Source organism: Crocodylus siamensis, chromosome 14 (assembly GCF_052110815.1).
Source record: "Crocodylus siamensis isolate JL-2025a chromosome 14, ASM5211081v1, whole genome shotgun sequence".
Taxonomy (NCBI): domain Eukaryota; kingdom Metazoa; phylum Chordata; order Crocodylia; family Crocodylidae; genus Crocodylus; species Crocodylus siamensis.
Genome location: NC_143408.1, coordinates 23,905,892 through 23,923,524, shown reverse-complemented (window position 1 = coordinate 23,923,524; position 17,633 = coordinate 23,905,892). Strand labels below are relative to the sequence as shown.

The 17,633-nt window shown below is 47.2% G+C and overlaps 1 protein-coding gene across 2 annotated transcripts in view; it reads left to right on the top strand.

Annotated features, from left to right (window-relative positions):
- ARHGEF12 (Rho guanine nucleotide exchange factor 12) overlaps positions 1 to 17,633 on the top strand; it is a 95,258-nt gene that overhangs the window by 39,186 nt on the left and 38,439 nt on the right. The window contains exons 2-9 of one of the 2 annotated variants that reach the window (XM_090026696.1): positions 2,741 to 2,764; positions 3,374 to 3,462; positions 5,100 to 5,156; positions 14,290 to 14,388; positions 14,812 to 14,861; positions 15,743 to 15,800; positions 16,716 to 16,894; positions 17,482 to 17,559. In XM_090026696.1, coding sequence (XP_089882822.1) covers positions 2,741 to 2,764; positions 3,374 to 3,462; positions 5,100 to 5,156; positions 14,290 to 14,388; positions 14,812 to 14,861; positions 15,743 to 15,800; positions 16,716 to 16,894; positions 17,482 to 17,559 — 634 coding nt within the window. The remainder of the gene's footprint in view (positions 1 to 2,740; positions 2,765 to 3,373; positions 3,463 to 5,099; positions 5,157 to 14,289; positions 14,389 to 14,811; positions 14,862 to 15,742; positions 15,801 to 16,715; positions 16,895 to 17,481; positions 17,560 to 17,633) is intronic. The other variant, XM_090026697.1, reaches the window with a different exon arrangement.

Below are 17,633 nucleotides of genomic sequence, written 5' to 3'. Positions count from 1 at the left end.
CAAAAGCCTGCAAAGAACAACTTGCCAAGATTGCAAACAGCATGCCCGAAAGCTTGCAAAGAACACATTTTTCAAGGATTTGGGTGATCTAATAAAAGAGATTGCGTTTACCCAAATAACCTCGGTGGGGCTAGATGAGAAACGTCTATCCTGAATGCACCCCCACAGCCCGGCAAGTAGGAACATTAAGGACATAGTTATGGTCTTAGCTCAACACGTCTTTTTCCATCGCTGATTTCTGAGATTCTTTCAGCAAGCTGGAATTACTTCCGGGCTGCGCATTTTTCTTTGAGGGAGATAATCACTGCTCCAGCTCGAATGGAGCTGAACAAAAGCCAAGCTCTTTCGCCCCCATCCCTGGCACGGTTCTGCCAGGTTTTACCCAAAGCCTTTGAAGTAAAACTGAGCAACTGGAGGTAGAATTGCAGTGTTTTTACACTGCAGGAAGGAAAGAACCTGTAGGTCTCTTCATCTTGCTGCTTCCAGCGATCGCACCGAGTATGCGCCGGCCTGGGAGGGGACTTGCTGTGATCCTGCCCTGCTGCCTGCCCTGCTTCCCTCCGCTATCCTCCTCCCTCTTTGGAAGGGGGGGAAGAGACTCTGGAAACTGGCTTGAAGCCAGCAGCTGGGAAGCTGCTTCCGGCAATCGATCCCAGGATCCTCATGGAGCCGCGCACCTCTTGACGCAGGCAGCATTGTTCTGGAGAGGGGAGTTTTGATGCAGGAAAGAGGCAGAGCCTGGCGGGCGTAAGTGCTGCGCCTGTGCCGTCCCAGGATGGGATTTCTTTTCAGCTCGGAGCTGCTTCCAGCCCAAGCAGGCCCAGCTGGCGACTGGCAGTCTCTGCCGAAATGCCATCCCTAAAAGGAAGATAATCGTCACTTGTCATGCAAGGGCTGTTCTGAGACTTTGGCTCCGGTTCAGCGAGATGCTTAAACACTCGCTTAACTCTTCAGCGCAGTAATAATTCCATCGTTTGGTGTCCCCCCCCCCAGTGAAACTATTTGCGCTCTTAAAATTAAGGATGTGCTTAAGAAGCTTAATTAGCTGAAGGAAAACCCTGAAGTCAACAAGCTCATATATGGAAAGGCAAACCAGAACAGTGTTGCATAAGTTTGTATTTATTAAAGCTTAACTTCCTCTTGTTTGTCAGCCACTAAAGAAATGCAAGACAAGAAGCCCACCAAACAAAACCAGCAGGAAGAGGCAGCTTCATTTTTGCTTCTAATGTTTCACTTAGGTTTTTCCCTGTACCAGAATGATGGCAGAGTGCTTTAGGTCAGGCCAGAGAGTGGGATTTGGGGGTTTTCTTTGATTTAAAAAAAAAAATTGAAACTGGTTCATAAAAACATGCCTTTCCTACAGTTTCCTACAACTTGTTTTAACTTGGGGCCCTATTGTCCTATGCATCTGAAACTTTTGCAAAGTACACAGCAGGTGAAACCGAGATCCTTGTAAATAGTCTTCCTGGGTATGCTGCTGTGCCAGAAAGCCCTGGACCGTGTGTAGCATGTATGTGGTTGGAAATGGGAGTCTCCAGACCATCCTGTGCTTAAAAAAAAAAAGCCTTTCCAAACTGAATTTGTCATGTGAGACTATACACCAGCCTTTTTTTTTTTTGAGTCTATCCAGTTCAAAAAATTGGATTAAGAAAGAGTTAAAAGTAGTGCTAGGCCCTGCCAGTGTTTGTGGTGTTTTACTTTATACTTTCCTGTTTTTAATTAAGTCTTTTTTTCCTCCTTTTGGTTGCTGCTGTGTAAAAACCCAGATAAACAGGAGAAGCTGCCAGTAGTAAACAAACTGGGAAAATAGAGAGGAAAATGTTTTCCCTCTAATCTTTCAGTCCTAATAATCTGAGGTGGCCCAAGTAACAGCTGTGTGTGTGTTGGGGGGGCGGGGAAACTGGGACAAAAATGTGTCTGAAGTTTTCTGTTCCTCCCAACATATCACTTTGTATTGCTTTCCAGCCAGGGTTTTAGAAGCACTTGGCAAACGGTAATGCATTTTGCCTACTAAGACTTTAAAGGTATAAGGAAACGTGAGCCCCGTTTTGCAGATGCTGAAGCTTTAGACCCAGATGTTTAAGGAGCAGAACCTCTGTCTCTTTGATTCCCATCCCTTGGCTTTACGTGGTATTGAACACTTGTTCCCCACTTTGAGAGGGGGTGATCTGGGAGGTCATGTGGTCGAATGCAGTGATTCTTGCCCAGGCATGCTGGGGCACTCTGGGGTGCCCCCGGCTTCTTCCAGGGGTGCCACGAGGTATAAGGAGATGAGCCACGCTTAGGCTTGTCCCTGCCTGGACGATCCCCCACTCTTACCGTCCAGCCCCTGTGTAAGGCAGTAAGCACTGTAATAAATTAATTTTTTGAAATTGGGTGCCATTCAGTTTGCAAAAGTTTTATGGAGGGGTGCCTTGAATCCAAAAAGGTTGCGAGCCGGTGCTCTAGTGCTGAGACCACTGGAGTTCTGATCCTGATTCAAGACTGCTAATTCTGGTTTTGCTGCTGGGATACTGGGAGACCTGGGATAAGTCCTGCAGACCTTTAGCCCGGTTTACCAAACTGTAAAATGAGGCTGATGATCAGCTCACGAGGATTTGTTTTGTTGAAGTGGAAATACAGAGGATTTGGGGATCTCTGTGAAAAGTGCTTCGGAAGGGCAACATAGTCTTATTCTTGCTTGGAATAAAAGCATCGGAAGTAAAATGTGTTTCACTAAACGTTTTCTTTTCTTTTTCAGGTTTCCCCTCAAAAAACCTACAAGGTAAGAACCTGGAATTTTCCTGCTCGCCTATACTGCAAGTCGCTAACTTTTTAATGCCGTAAACTACTTAAAACCAAAATAGATTAGGAATCGGTGTCTATTGCTGAGTGAGGGCCGTGAAATGCCTAGATCAGGACAGTTAGCTCAAAATATAATTGTTGACATACCCAGCGTGGATGGTATAGTGTTACTGCTTTGCATGTCAGCAAAGCGCAGCGGCTGGTGTCATTCAGGATTTGAGATGGTCATAGGAAGTGACTGTAGGTTGGTACTTGTTATACAGGCTTTTGCCTCTTAAATATTTGCTCTAATGTTTGTGTTTTTATTTTAAAATGAAGTTCTTAGAGGGGTTTTTTAGGGAGCTGTTGATGTTTTCAGAGAGAAGGGTGTGTTTTCCTTTACCCCTTTGTAACTTGAATTCATTTGTAGAGTGAAATTTGGCAACAGCTTGGATCATAGGAAAGAGCTTAATTGCTTTGAGTGTTTGCAAAGGTGGGTGGGATGTTAGCTTCTCTGATACAGTCACCCACTTTTTGTAACAAAGTTTCAGATCTAACTGATTCCCTTACCCTGATGCAATCCTAAATTGATTGCTTTTGTTGGACACAGGCATGGCAGCATTCTGAGCAGAGAGTCTCCAGCTGACAAGAAGCAGAAGGTTGAACGCTGCATCAGTGCACACGACTTTGATCCTACAGGTAAAGTCCTCAAAACATAATTCAGCTCTAGTATTTGAAGGATAGTAGGGTAGAGGCGGGTAGCTGGGTTCTGACACTTTAAGGAGGACAGCGTTCAGGTGCTATTCAGTACTTGCACAAGCTTTCTGACACGCTGGGACATCTCAGTGAATGTGAACAACTTGATTATGCTTAATGGGTTTTCAGCTGGGCAAAAAATAGATCTAAACCAGTGGTGTCAGAAATAGAGTTCAGAAACAAGATGTGTCCCAGGTTTTCCATTAGTGAATATTGTAGGTCTGGTTGATCTAATAAAAGAGATCACCTCTGGCATGCTGACTGTTGTAGGTTAGAGTTGGTCTTTCCTAGCTCAGTGGGGCAGAAGTGGATATGTAAAGTCCTATGGGTCTTGGGCAGTGACTTAGTTCAAACTTCATTGCATTTGACCCCTCCCTGCAATCTCTGGGATGAGTCTACCCTTTCAAGCACTTAACTTTAAAAAAAATATAGTATTTCTGGACATGTACATTTTTCCCTTTTTTTCCTTTTTTTCTTTCTGTACCTTCCATGAAGCCTTGGACTATCTTTGTCAGCTCCAGAGTCTCTTGCTGTCTCTTGTTTTAGGCTGCATGCAGAGTCTTCCTCCTCGTCCTCCTAAACAACTAACCCAGTGACTGTTACATGTGTTCACAGACCTGTCTGCCAGGCTGTCCTGGGAGCCTCCTGGCCCAAGCAGTGCGTGTGCTTCTCATGCTTGTGAATTCCACTGTTGAGCCCTCTAATTCCTTTGGGGACAGTAGGACAGAGGAGAATTGAATCTGAGGGTTGTAGACCTTGTAGGACGTGTTCTTGTACAGAGCAGTTCAAGCTGACGTTGCAAATCATACTGTTGCAACACTTCTACCAGTAGCTGCATGGTTCCTCCCTTGTGCAAAGAACAGGTTATTTTTAAAAGGGACTTTTAAAGTGCATTAAAAAAAATACACTGGGAGAGGGAGGGAGAGGCTACATGTAACGTTTATCTCCGTCTTCTTTGCTTTTAGGGGTGGGGGAGATTACATACTTTGATTTAGGTTGAGTTGGGAGAAGGTTGCAGCATCTGGAACTGCAGGTTCAAGAAACAGTGTTTGAAAGCAAACTCTTCTGGGAAGGGGGGAAAGTTCTCAGGATCCTGGAAATGCCTTCCTTTTGGTTGAGGGCTGCCGGCCTTCTCCAACGTTGGTTGGTGTCTAGTCTGGTAGATGGACTCTGTTGCAGCCTCCATAACACCTGCCTTTGGGGAAGGTGAATTCAGAGCATTGTGCAGTCTTACTTATGCAAAGTCTGTTTATTGTGGCAATAGGTGTCTTGGAGTGTGTTCACTCACAACACTGTTATTCTGAGCAGTTTGTGTAGCTCGTAGGAGAGAACCTGTTGCATTTAGTACTCTGTGACGGGCCCTTCCTGTCTAGTGTTACCTGTGTTCACACCTTACTCCAAGTGCTCCCACTTGTGTGGTGTTCATGCCCTATTTGTGTCTTGCACGATTTAACCCGATCACATAAATCGTTCTGGGTTTTGTTTTTTTCTTTAATGAAGTTTTTTTTTTTTTTTTCCGTCATGTTTGGTCTCCATGTTTTCTATATCTCTCTTTCTCCTTCTCTCCTGCTCCCATGCAGATAGCTCCTCCAAGAAGACAAAGTCTAGCTCGGAGGAGAGTAGATCCGAGACGTATGGTAAGCTAAAGCAGCCACTGCAGCCTTGTCCTCTTCAGTCTGCTTCATGCTTCCTGTCTGTGCACCGAGGCCTTTGCCCTTCACCTGCTCTGCATGGTGTGCTTTGCAGCAGGGCGATGGGTGCTTGGGTTTTAATGTGGCTTAAATGTATAAGCTTGTAGCTGCTGGATACTAACCTATGTGTGGCAAGCCTAGGCTGTCTGCCATGTTCTCCTGTCTTCTGTTCCCAGTTGGGAAAGTGTTGTGACTGCTGTTTTTGGAGAATTTCTGCCACCAGATCCTCAGGGAAGCACACCGACATGTTTAACTCCCGTTGGATTTTCTAGGGTTTCTTGCTGCGTCTTGCTTTCACTGCAAGAGGTTTGTCTCAGCGTTTGCTCTCGGCATCACGGACAGAATTTCTCGTATCAGTCCTGTTTAAGGTCCCTAACCTGGAGAAATGTTTCCATTTGAACCCCTGTGTTATGATAGGCTCCTGCACTTTGTGTTGAGCTGTGTTTTGGGATGTATATATAATTTTAATGAAACCAGGCACTTTGTGTTTTGTAAAAGTAATAGCTTCCCTGGAACTCGCATCAGGCTTCACCTTCCTGTTTTGTGAGTCCTCTTAGGCCAGTGGAGCTTGGCCCATAACAGCTAAGAAAAGCCTACATGCACCTTCAGGCTGAGCCATGGTAGAAAACATCTTGTATTCAGATATAGCCCGTGTTTGCTCACCCTCTCCTCCTTTGCCTGTTGACCCCCTTTATTCTGCGCCCAGCTTGGTGTTTCTTAATTGAACTTTAAAGAGTTCTGCAGCCAGGAGCCAGGCTCTGTTCTCATTGGCATCTGCCTCCGACCCACAAGGTTGATGAGAGTCCTCCTGGTTAGGTACGTGATCATTCAGTTATAGATCAGGCAGCGTCTTGCCTGTGGGACAGTCTCAAGACTGTTTGGACCCACGTGCTTCCAACCCAGCTGGGTCTATGCAAGGTCCAGATAATTGTCTCCGGATCTGAGCACCTGGCACGGGAGGGACTCCCTGTATAAAACTCTTCCTTGGTCTTGGGACTCTGCAGTTCAGTTTCTCTAGGCCCCAGGCCTTGGGCTTTGCTTTTTCAAGCAGTCTCGGTTCTTTTGGGCATTCTCCGTGAAGCCCCGGTGATGTAGGCGCCGTTTTATAGCTCAGCTTTTTGGGGTTGTGTGGCAGATAAAGGAAGGCACACTTCTTAAACACCCCTAGTCCTTAATCTGCTTTACTATTAGACAGTTCAGGAGACTTTTAGATACGAGCAAAACAAAACACAGCAGAAAAGCCTAAATGCAATCCCCTCCCCTCCCTCTCTGTAGCCTCATTTCTCCTGGAAGTCTTTGTGAGGGAAGCCCTTTTCTGTCCCCACCTCCAGGAGCCCCTTTCTGTCCCCACTTCACCAGCTGTGTTTGTTTGCTGTAGCCAAAGGCCCAGCTCCCTTGCCACTTTTTCCATCAGTGACACCTGCTTTTTCATTTCTTCCACTGGGACTTTTGTCCCTTCTGCAGCCCAGTGGGTAGAGGAGAAACTTGGTTAGAACTAACCAGTGTTTATGCCCCCATTTTGGCTTCAGGCTAGATCTATATTGAGGTTTGCTGCCAGGGCTATGTTAGGTAAGCATGTTTAAAAACATTTTTAAAAGTAACTCTAGCTGGCGTAGCTATGCCAGCAACACCTCCCATCGAGGTACGATTTCTGCAGGAAAAACTCCAGTATCGCTATACGGGCAGAGCCTTGGTAGAGTAGGTGAGTCCCCTGCAATTTTCTGTCCCTGCTACAGAAGTGGGTTTTCCACTCTGCAGTGAAGATTGAAATAATCCTATTTCAAAAAAGCAGAAGTTATAATTTGCTGTGGACGCATTCCCTAAATTGTCAGGCTGTCTCCCGAGGAGCTTTGGGAGGGCCTTGTCCAGGTGCAGCTCTGGGCCTGTCTGCTGCATCCAGAAGGAAGGAACCAGGAAGTTCCTTGCCTGAAGATCTTGCATCAGCATTTTATGTTGTTGCTGCTGACAGTCTAATGGTGAGTCTTTTGCCAGTCCGTAGTTAGCCGCTGCTTCTCAACTGCAAGTCCTGGCTCGTTGGTGACCTGGCAGCTGTGCTGGCCAAATCCCAGCCTTGGGCCTCCAGTCCTTTGTGCCTAAGTCTGCTTTGCTGTTGCAGACTGGAAGAGCAGACTACGCCATGTCGACTACAGGAAATGTTTGATATTCCTCGTGGAATGTATCTGTGTTTATACTAGTCCCTAACAGTACATTGTCCTGGCTTTTCATGGATGTATAAAGAAACATGACTTCCTACCATAAGTCTCTACTTCCCCCAAAGTTTCCTGCAGATGCTCTGTGTGCAGGAGCACAGCGCCCAGTTTCCACTCCTCCTTCCTTTCTGATAGCCTTTGCTGGGTTAGACCTCATCCTGTGTTCTCGCTCTCCCCCTAGCTTTTTCCTAGCCCTGTGGTATGCGTGGAGAAGGCTGCTGTTTGCTTTGGATGGGACCAAACTATTTAAGAACCTACAAGTAGAAATAGTGAACTTACACTTTTTTTCTTGCTGGTGACTAGTTTTTAACTCGATTTTTGGCTTGCCATCAGGAGATGAGTAACAGAAATGTCTTGAATGGCAACAGAAAAATGAGGTGTGGCTTTCAGATGTGTGTTTGTTCTTCAGAGCTCTTGAAATCCCACTTCGGAGGAGCAATAAGCCAAAAGCCCTTGAGTGATGCTATTAGTGGTTGACTATAGAGCTTGGCAGGCAACCCCACTGTAATGTCTTGAAGTTAATTGCAGGCTCTCTAGCATGAAACGAGTTTGACATCTTTCAGAAAAGCAACCGCCCTTCTCTTATAGGTCCGTGTTTAGTGAAGATTATCATAAACGATTGCCGGTGTAGTTTGAGGATTGTGACACAACACTGTTCAGTACCATAGTATTATGATGCAGTTGAACCTTTTGTTGCATGTGTTGGATGCCTGTTTTCTATAGAAGGCAGCTTCATCCCTTTAAATGGGTTTCGGACTAAAATTTAGCAGCCGGGATCTCGGTATGAGTCGTTACTGTGCCGGTTGCACTCGTTTTATGGCAGATAGCTTGGGGATCTTTCAAGGTCTTTTTTTGTAACACTGTCTTCAAAGTGCATTTCCTTTTACATTTAATGTTAGGTCATGAGGTGCAGTAAATTCTGAGAATTAATTCTCTTGTTCTCATAGATGGGATTAAAGTGGCTTTTGGTTTCATTTTTAAAATTCAGATCCTTTCCCTGTTGATACTTCCCTAGTGCCCTAGCTCCTTTGTTCTCTCTTCTTGCATACCCCTTCTCTGCATTGTTGCTTCCTGCCATAGCCACCGTCTTTCTAGCCACTGAGCTTTGAAAGGTCTCTGTGGATTGACTCATCATTGTCCTTATGGCTTAGAGTGCAAATGGCACTTGGCCACACTGATGGGGCATGTGTTGCTTCCCTGGAAAGTGTTGTTTCTATCTAATAGTCTTTTATTCCATGTCTGTATAGCAAGGACCCCAAAATTAACTTTGAGAGCGGCCTTCAATGCTGTTTACTGACTTCAAATAGTTATTTATCCCTTTGCATTTGAGGAGTCATTTCATTTTCCATCTAATGGAAAGATGTGAGGAGTGCTGGTCATCAGGTTATTTGCCATGGAGAGCCTAAATATGTTGGCAAGAAGTGGCCAAAATACTGAATTTCTATCCTGGGGGAAATTCTGACATTTCAACATTTATTCTTATCTGAATGTGGAACAATTGGAAATAACCGAGCTTTTGCTGAACCAAATTCTGAATAATTTGAGTAAAAAATTAAAAAAAAAAAAAAATCTAGAAACCCCCTTGGAATGAATTGCTTTGATGTTCTCAAACTGGAACTGACCCCAAAATGCTTGGTCTCATGTCGGTTGGCTGGTGAACTGCATTGCCCATTGAGGCATAGGTCTCCATGGGAAGGTGTAGGCCAGGAACCATCTTGTCCCATTCTTCCATATGGGCCAGCCTCCCTGCTTGGACCACTTCTCCCTTAATATCGAGTCATGAGATGCACATGAGGCCCCTTGCAGCTCCCCAGAGGGAAAGGTGTGTTGCGTTAGGTGAGCTGTGGTTTGCGCTTTTCCTCCAGTGCGTCAGGCTGCCTCCAAGGCGGTCTTCTGGGGACTTGAAATGACCTGACAGCAAATGAAGTTGAATGTTTGGCTGAATGAATGCTAAATGTTCAGGGCAGCGTGGAAAAATGAAATATTTCAATTTGGACAGAACTGACTTGAGAGAGATTTTATTTCTGTGTCCCTGATGGAGGAGCAGCCTTCTAGCAAAATGCACACTTCCCTGCGAACAGCTTTGAATGTGCATGCTTCATCACCAAATCATTGCAACAGCTTTAGAAGGGGCTAAAGAAATAAGTTAAAGACACCAAAGGACTTTCTCTGTGTGACTTTCTGACTTAGTTGTGATGCTCCGACAGTCTCTCACAGGCCTAATAACATGTAGGAAGGGAGGTGCAAAAAAGCTCTTCAACAGGAACTATAGAGAGACTCAGAATACAATTGTCCAAACTGACTGGGGTCACCACCCTTACAAGTACCATGGAATCGATGAACACGAGAGGTTAGGACCTTGATTATTTTTCCTGTCCTACAAAAGGCAGTGTTCCCTACAACTGTGCTTGAGTACTGGGTCAGCAATGACTCGGAGGGGGATAAAGGGTGACTGTTGAATAATTGGTGTCTAAGATTTCCTTGGAATTCTCCCTTCCTAGTACTGACCAAGCCCAAACCTGCTTAACTAAAATACATAACAATCTCTCTGATATGGTATGGCTTCAGGCCAAGAGCACAATAGTCTTTTTCTGTATGTAATGGAGATGAGGGCTTTTTTTTTCTTCTCTAAATTAGTTGCTTAAAAAAAATAACCCAAACCTTAAAGCACCCATTAGGCTCCATAATATAAAATGAAATACAGTAAGCATCATTAAGTCGGTCTCTGCTGTGGGGACAGTGTTCCTTGTCAGGGGATGTAAGGCATTCTCTCATGGAGAAATGTTCTTTATTGCCTGTCTGACCAAGCACTCAGCTGGAAAGATGGAGTTTGTAAGGTGGGATTTCCAAAGCTGGGAGCCTCAAGGCATCACTGTGGGTATGGACTCCTCCTTTTGGAAATAGAAACATGCAGGATTTGAATGACATCTCTAGAGACAAGAGACCCGATTGAAGGCTCCTGCTGACTATTTTCTAATGCATCTTTGCAACATGTCCACGCTGGTGGTGTGTGCGTTGGTGACAGCAAGTCATGACGCTAGAACAGCTCACTGAAAATGTGGTGGTATCATGTCCTGTCACACTCAAGTGGCTCCTGGCTTTTTGTGAGGCCGCTCACTGATGGTTCTCCAGCTGTTCAAAGCTGGGGGTGAAATGAGGGATTACTCCTGGCCTGATCTCAGTGATATGAAAACAGAAACGTAAGTTCAAGGAGAGAACTGAAGTGTGTTCTTTTCTAGCTTGATTGTGTGTAATGTAACTTATTTAAAGAATGGCAGTGGGGGTCTGTGTTTTGAAATTCTTTCCTTGCTGCTGTTCCCCACTCCCTGTTGCAGGCAAAAATTACTGTGTTGGGTAGATGGTTTGTGGCGGGTTCTTCAAAGAAAGGGTCCAGTAAATCCATGAAGAAATATCATGGTAATTGGGTCTCTTATTCTCAGCAAACATGGTATTGCTATCAGGTAGCTGAATCTAGGGAATCAATTGAACACACTGTTTTGTTGATAATATTTGCAATTTTACAGCAGTTTGGAAGCCTACCTGTGCCTCAATCACTATAATAAATTCTAAATACCTATATATTTTGGTATATGATTTGGGGTTTTTTATCATGGAAAATCAGAGCTTCCCCCTGCCCCCTTAGCTCATCAGGATGCAGGTCCAGGCCCCTCGCTCACCACCCACAGCCTCTCCACCACCCCAACCCTGCTGGGGCTATTGGGCCAGGGACGCAGGTTTGCAGTGTCCTGCTACCCGTGGCAGTGCCTGAGCCGTGGCTGCTGCTCGCGGGAGGCAGTGGCTGCTGCCACACCTCCACCCTGCTGCTCCCCACCTCCTGGGGTCTGCATGGCCTAGCGGGTGGGACCTGGCATGGCGGAGCAGAGCAGGGCTGGGCAGGGGAGCTCAGTGCTGCTACTGGGAGCCCGCACCACCATGGTGAGGCACCCTCTGCCTGCTCGGCAGCAGTGAGGGGCACAACTCTGCACCCCCCCCCCCCCCCCCCCCCCAACTGCTGGATAGGTAGGCGGCACCTTGCCAGGGCAGTGCAGGGCTTGCAGCAGAAGGGCCCTGCCCCATTCTGCCCTGCTGTGCTGGGTCCTACCCGCTGGGCCGCGAAGACCCGGTGGGGGAGTGCAGCCAGGTGAGGAGCCGAAGCCCACAGCAGGTAGCCTGTCGTGTGCACAAATCTGAGGGGCATGTGCCTCCCTGTCCCATCTCCCCACTCTCCCCAGAGTGCATGCAGCAGCGGGGAGCCAGCCCTCCCCCTCTGCCCCCCGCCAGATGAGCCATCCATGGCCTCATCCTGCTCCCCAGCCAGGCCCTATGGTTGCCCATGGCCCCGGGTCCCATTCCCCACACACCACCCAGGCTGGGCAGCAGCCTCATTCCCAGCCCTGCCCAACGCCCTCCCTATGGGGGCCTCAATCCCCGCTCTTCCCCCTGCCAGACTTACCTGTGGGAGCTGCTCCCCAGGCTGCCTGGTGGCCATGTGCATGTGTGACCGCGTACACACGGCACCCCTGCCTGACCTGACCTCGTCCTGCTCCCCCCACCCCCTTGCGGGCTCCAGCTGTGCCAGCCTGCCGAGAGCTCTCTGCAAAAGTGGAAAGTCTGTGCGTTTCTCTGTTAAAATGAAAAATCCACAGTTTTTTCTAGGTTAAACGTGAAAATCCAAATTTTTTTTCCGTGGGAAATAGAAAACCCAGATCCCTGGTGATGCCCTCAGTTCAGTTAAGATCATTCACAGCCAGCCTGATGGGGAGCTCTCCAAGAAGCATGTGCTTGATTAGCTTACGCGGTGCTGGAAGAGTTAGTGGCAAACAGTTTCTGACCCCTTTGGTACTTGTTGGACTCCTCTGCCCCTTGTCAGATTGGTTTGTTCTGTAAAATTTAAAGGGAAAGCAGAAGCCAGCTTGCATGGTGAGATGTAAGGAATCTAGCTGCATGCGGCACCTTTTTGAGCAGCGCGGAGTGTAAATAGCATTATCTGCACTCTGTTTACTGGCACGTATTAGCTCGCCCTCCCGCGCTGCCAGGTTCAGCGGAGGAGAAAAGTCACGGATGCATCAGTCTCCTGCACTGCTGAATCTGGAAGAGAAATTAAACAATGTGGAGAATAAAGGGTTAATGCAGTCAGGCCTGCTCTGTGCCTTTAAACCAGGAAGGTTCTTATTAGTAGAAAGATTAGCTGAGGCCTTACTGAAAACCTGTACATCTGGCAGCAGCATTTAAAATGAGCCTTTTTTTAATGAAATAGCATGTGTTCGGTTTCCCACACCCCGCCCTGGGGCATCGTTCTTCTGAAGCGAGGCTTAGAGAAACTTGGTCATGTAGAAAGGCAGGAGGCGAGAGAGGGAGGCATGCGTTTTCCTTGCGGTAAATGAGGCTGTGAAGGGGAGGATGCTGCCTTTGGCCATGGCCACCCTCTGTTTTGGTCCGGTCCATCCGCTCCAAGCACATGGCTGAGGAAAATGAGTGCTTTAAGTTCGGGAAGGAGAGGGGATCTGCTGTGAGACGATGCTGTGCCCAAAGGGCTGGAGTGAAGCGTGCAGTGTCCTCGGAGACCCCAGGGGTGATGTGCTCAGCTCTCATTCACTTCTGCAGAGCTGCGCTGGTCCAGAAGTGAGAGATGCCTGGGGTCAGGCCCAGAATTTCTTCCATGTCCCACAGCCTCTCACCCTTTTAAAATCATATTCCAGACAGGTACGGTCTTATTTGAGCAGCTTCTTCATGGACCTGTGGGCTCCTGCCTTGCCACTGCCTTCACCAGAAATAGCTACAAATTAAGTCACTGAAGGTTGCAGTGAAGAAGCTCCATTTCTACCTTGCATCCCCGGGGAAGAATTTTGCCTGTTGCTTTGTAAGATGACACATGGATGGATGATTGGAAAGCATGGCCCTTGATCGCAGTTTGTTTCTTGTTTGTATTGCACTAAGTGTCCAAAGTCCCATGGTATACAGACCTCATGGAAATAGCCTCCCTTCCCCAGAGAACGTGCGGTCTGATGCACTAAGCTGCTGGTTGCTGTTCGTTAATATGTTGACTAATGATGGGGGATAGCTCAGGGGATTGGTTAGGAGCACTTTGCTACTTCAAAGCACTGTACAAAATAAATTAATTTGTCTCGGCAGCTGTATTTTTAGCTCGGCTGTAGTGCTTCCATTTCTCTAGCTTGATGACATAAGGCATCTTGCCCTTGGTGTCACAGTCTGTCAAAGGATGAACAGGAGAATTTGGGACTTCCTGGGGTTTGGCTGGGCTTGAAGAACAAAACAGTCATGGCTTGTGCTTTACTCCTGCAGCCCTGGCTTTGTGAAATGTCCTCCCACCTGAGCCAAAAAAGGGCCGTGAGGCTGGATGGTTTCCGGGGAAGCGTGGCGGTTCGGTTCTGAGCTTGTGCTGGCTGTGGTGATTTTAAATTGTTTAAATTGTTGTGAGGGTAATCTTGCTTGGCAGAGTCAGGAGTGGAAAGGGGGCTGTCCAGTACTGGGAAATCAGATTATTTTGTGGGGAGAGGGCAGATGTCTTCAGTGGTTCATGTTCATGGCTGCTTTCCTTCAAGACCAGCTTTTATCTCGAACGTTGTCTGATGTGCCTGAGCTGTCTGAATCTCTGTTGTACATCTCTGCTCAATATAACCAAAGCAATAAGCTTGACCCTCCTTGACATTTGTGTCTGTTTCTGGACTGATGCTTTCTTCACATCTCTGATATTTTTTCCCCTCCTGTCTTTTCATAGAAGTTTCATTCGGTGCTCTGTGATGATCTGGTGGACACTGTTTTGGATTGATGCCTAGTTTGTGTCTCTGTATTTTTTTTTGCCTTCCTTCTCTGTCTCTCCTGCCTTGTCCCCGACCTTTCTTCTGCAGGTCTTGTTCAGCGGTGTGTTGTTATTCAGCGGGATGAAAATGGATTTGGGCTGACAGTCAGTGGAGACAATCCAGTCTTCGTGCAGTCAGTCAAAGAAGGTAAGACAGTCTGCTGAAATGTGTCAGCCAGAAGGTTTCCATCCAAGCAAAAGGAAGTGGGAGGAGGACTTTGGAAGTTTTCCTCAAGGGCAAGGTAGATATAGCTGTGGCAGGGGCCTCTCTACAGGGTCTGAACTGAACCAAGTTGTTTCACATCCTGTACCAGGGAGAAAGTCAAAGAGCTCTCTTTTTGTAAATGGTGGGATTGGGGTCACGATGTGTTGTCTTTAGGATGAAGTCATAACTCCTGAAGTCTAGAGAGTCCTGAGATTGTACTCTGCTTACCTGGGTTCTGGAGGGAAGGGAAGCTGGGTTGGGGCACAGGGTTTTGTATGGGGTTGCCTACAGTTCCCTGGATACTTAGGAAATTACTGGAAGCGGAAATGATGTAGTAAATCATGGCCTTTTTTTTTTTTGCCTTAGATGGAGCAGCCATGCGGGCTGGAGTTCAGACAGGTGATCGAATTATCAAGGTACGGATGCCCGTGACATTGGAAACAGATCTGCTCTCTTTGCAAAGACACTCTGTTCTGTGGCTCCCATTAATATGTTGACACTTGCCTAATGTGACTGAGGCATCCTCTCCTTGGCCTATATTTAGTATAGGCAAGAAGTATGAGAAGCTGCTAGGGATGTTGGCTTTAAAATGGAGAGCCTTTTCATTTTGGAGCCTCCTCTGCAAACTTGTGCATGTAAAAGGACTCCAGTTTCACACACGGAACAAATGAGTACAAGATATGGGAGCGGGAGCAGATGATAGCCAGGGGATCGGAGTGTTTTACTTTACACCTGCGTATCCCTAAATCCATGCTCCTTTTTAGTCCCGAACAAGTAAAATTGAGGCAGTTGACTGTGAACTAACCTTGACGAGCCAGTGCATGAATTCTTAGGGTGAAATCTTGGCTTCATTGCAGTTAGTGGCAAAACACCCACGGTTTTGTTGCATCTGGGATTGCAATCCAGGTGAACAAATGAGGGAACTGAACCTGGCTAGGATACATTCATACTATTTTCTTCACCACACCTTGCTTTTAAATGCTGGGCCTTTCCTCCCTGCACAGGGAGAAATCTTCTGTTTTCTTCCTGCAAGCAAATGCGATGCTCTCCTAATGTGTTTACAGGGAGAAGGAAGATTTATCAGACACCGTCTGCAGTGCAGCATCTCAAAGGAGATGTATCCCGCTAGTACTGTGAGGGCCTGGAGAAAGGGAGATTAAATCCTGTGTAGTGGCTCATCTCTGTGTTGCAGTTGGACATGTGGTACAAGGCTTTCTGAAGCAGTTTCTCCCAGGGCCAGACACAGAAAGGTTCTCACTTTTTTTTTTTTCGTTCTTTTGTTCCCCGTCCCCACCAGGTGAATGGGACTCTTGTAACACACTCAAATCATTTGGAGGTGGTCAAGCTGATCAAGTGTAAGTAAACACAGGCTATGGCTTATTTGCAGTGCACTCCTTGAAGCTATTAAGGGGAAGGAGTGTTTAAGCGGTCTAGCAGGAAGTCCTCGAGTAGCAGATGCTAGAGTCTGGCATGAGCTGTTCTCCATCATGCTACCTGTTGAATGTTGCTGTAGTTCTTTCACAGCAGGGCTAGCAGGATGAAACTTGAGGTAATTTGGAGTTCCTGTGAAAGATGGGGAAGGTTTTGTCATACTGCAGCTGAGTTAACAGTGGAAGAGAAACAGCAAAATGGTACCCCCCCCCCCCGTCTGAAATTACTCCCCCATCCAATCTCATGCAGCTCCTCTGATTTTTGTCCCTTAATAATTACCCAGGCTCTAACTAAAGCAGAGCAATCTTTGGGGATCTACAGCAGAGGCGTAGCAAGGTCATTGAGCACCTGAGCGGGGAGTGGTGGGGTATGCTTATCACTGTAAATGGGGGGACAGGGTTGGGTGGTTACGGAAGGGGATAGGAAGCCTTTCCTTCCCAGGTATATTCCTGCTGCTGCTCTGACAACGTCAGCTTTGCTTTGCTGGCAGCAGCCCCTTGACTGGGCTCTCTGGAACCTGCTCCTGGTGTTTGCTTTCCCACAGCTAAATGCATGTTGGGTGCAGGGCTGTGCCCGCTGTGACGAAGACTCCTTGGGGTTGGGGGAGAACCATTCTGCCTGCTCCACGTGTCCTCCACAGATCAGCTGCATGCAGACTCTGGTGTGAGAGGAGTGAGTTAGTCTCCGGGGTGCAACTCTACCTTGCTGCCATCAGTGTCCGTAGTTGCCATCCTGACAGAGGCTGGCCTGCTCCTCGGGTCTGGGGGGACAGCAAGCGCCACAAGGAGTGGATTGTAAATGTGTCTGAAACATGAATTGCTCTTGTCCTCCTCCCACAGCGGGTTCCTATGTAGCTCTCACTGTGCAGGGGCGCCCACCAGGGTCGCCCCAGATTCCGTTAGCTGATTCCGAAGTGGATCCGGCAGCATTCGGGCATATGTCACCCATCATGACCTCTCCCCATTCGCCTGGCACGTCTGGAAACGCAGAAAGGATTACCAGCCCGGTATTAATGGGGGTAAGAGTCTGAGGGCAGTCTGCAGCCATGCTTGAGCAGTAAAAAAAATGCATTAATGTTTCATCTCAGGGGAGGTCTCTCTTTCAATTCTGGATCAAGCAACAAACAAAACGGACTGTTGCAAGTAAGCCCTTGCTTGTCCACATGGAAGAAGCCTCATACAACTGAGCATGGTGTTCCTTTGGACTCACGTGGAGGCAGTAGGGCTACATTGTCGAGGGAGCCCTGTGGAGCCGCATTAGTAGAAGTGCTTGATGTAAGGGCATAATTTCTGCTTCTGCCTGCATCCACCAGGCCATCATTTCTATTAGCATGCAAATAGCAAGAAGCACAGGCATATAGCAACAAAGAGGAAATGAGTAAGTGCTTCTGGTCACTCATCTAAAACGAAAGTCATGACAGTTATGCTCAGCCGTAAAAGTGGGTGGAGATAGATCGTGTAGGATAATGTTAACGGAAGCGTTAAGCATTCTGGAAAGTTTTGTCAAGACCTCGGGTAGTATAGAGGGTAAGTGAGCATGTCTGTATTTTTTCTTCCAGGTGCCTTAACTCGATTCTCTCCCTGTCTCTCTTCCCTTTTTCCCCAGGAGGAGAACAATATTGTTCACAACCAGAAAGTGGAGATTTTGAGAAAGATGTTGCAAAAGGAACAAGAGCAGCTGCAGGTACTGCAGTATCGGTCAGTGGGTGATGGTGGGGGGAAGGGGCTTGAAAATGGGTCCCAGGTGTTGGATCCTTC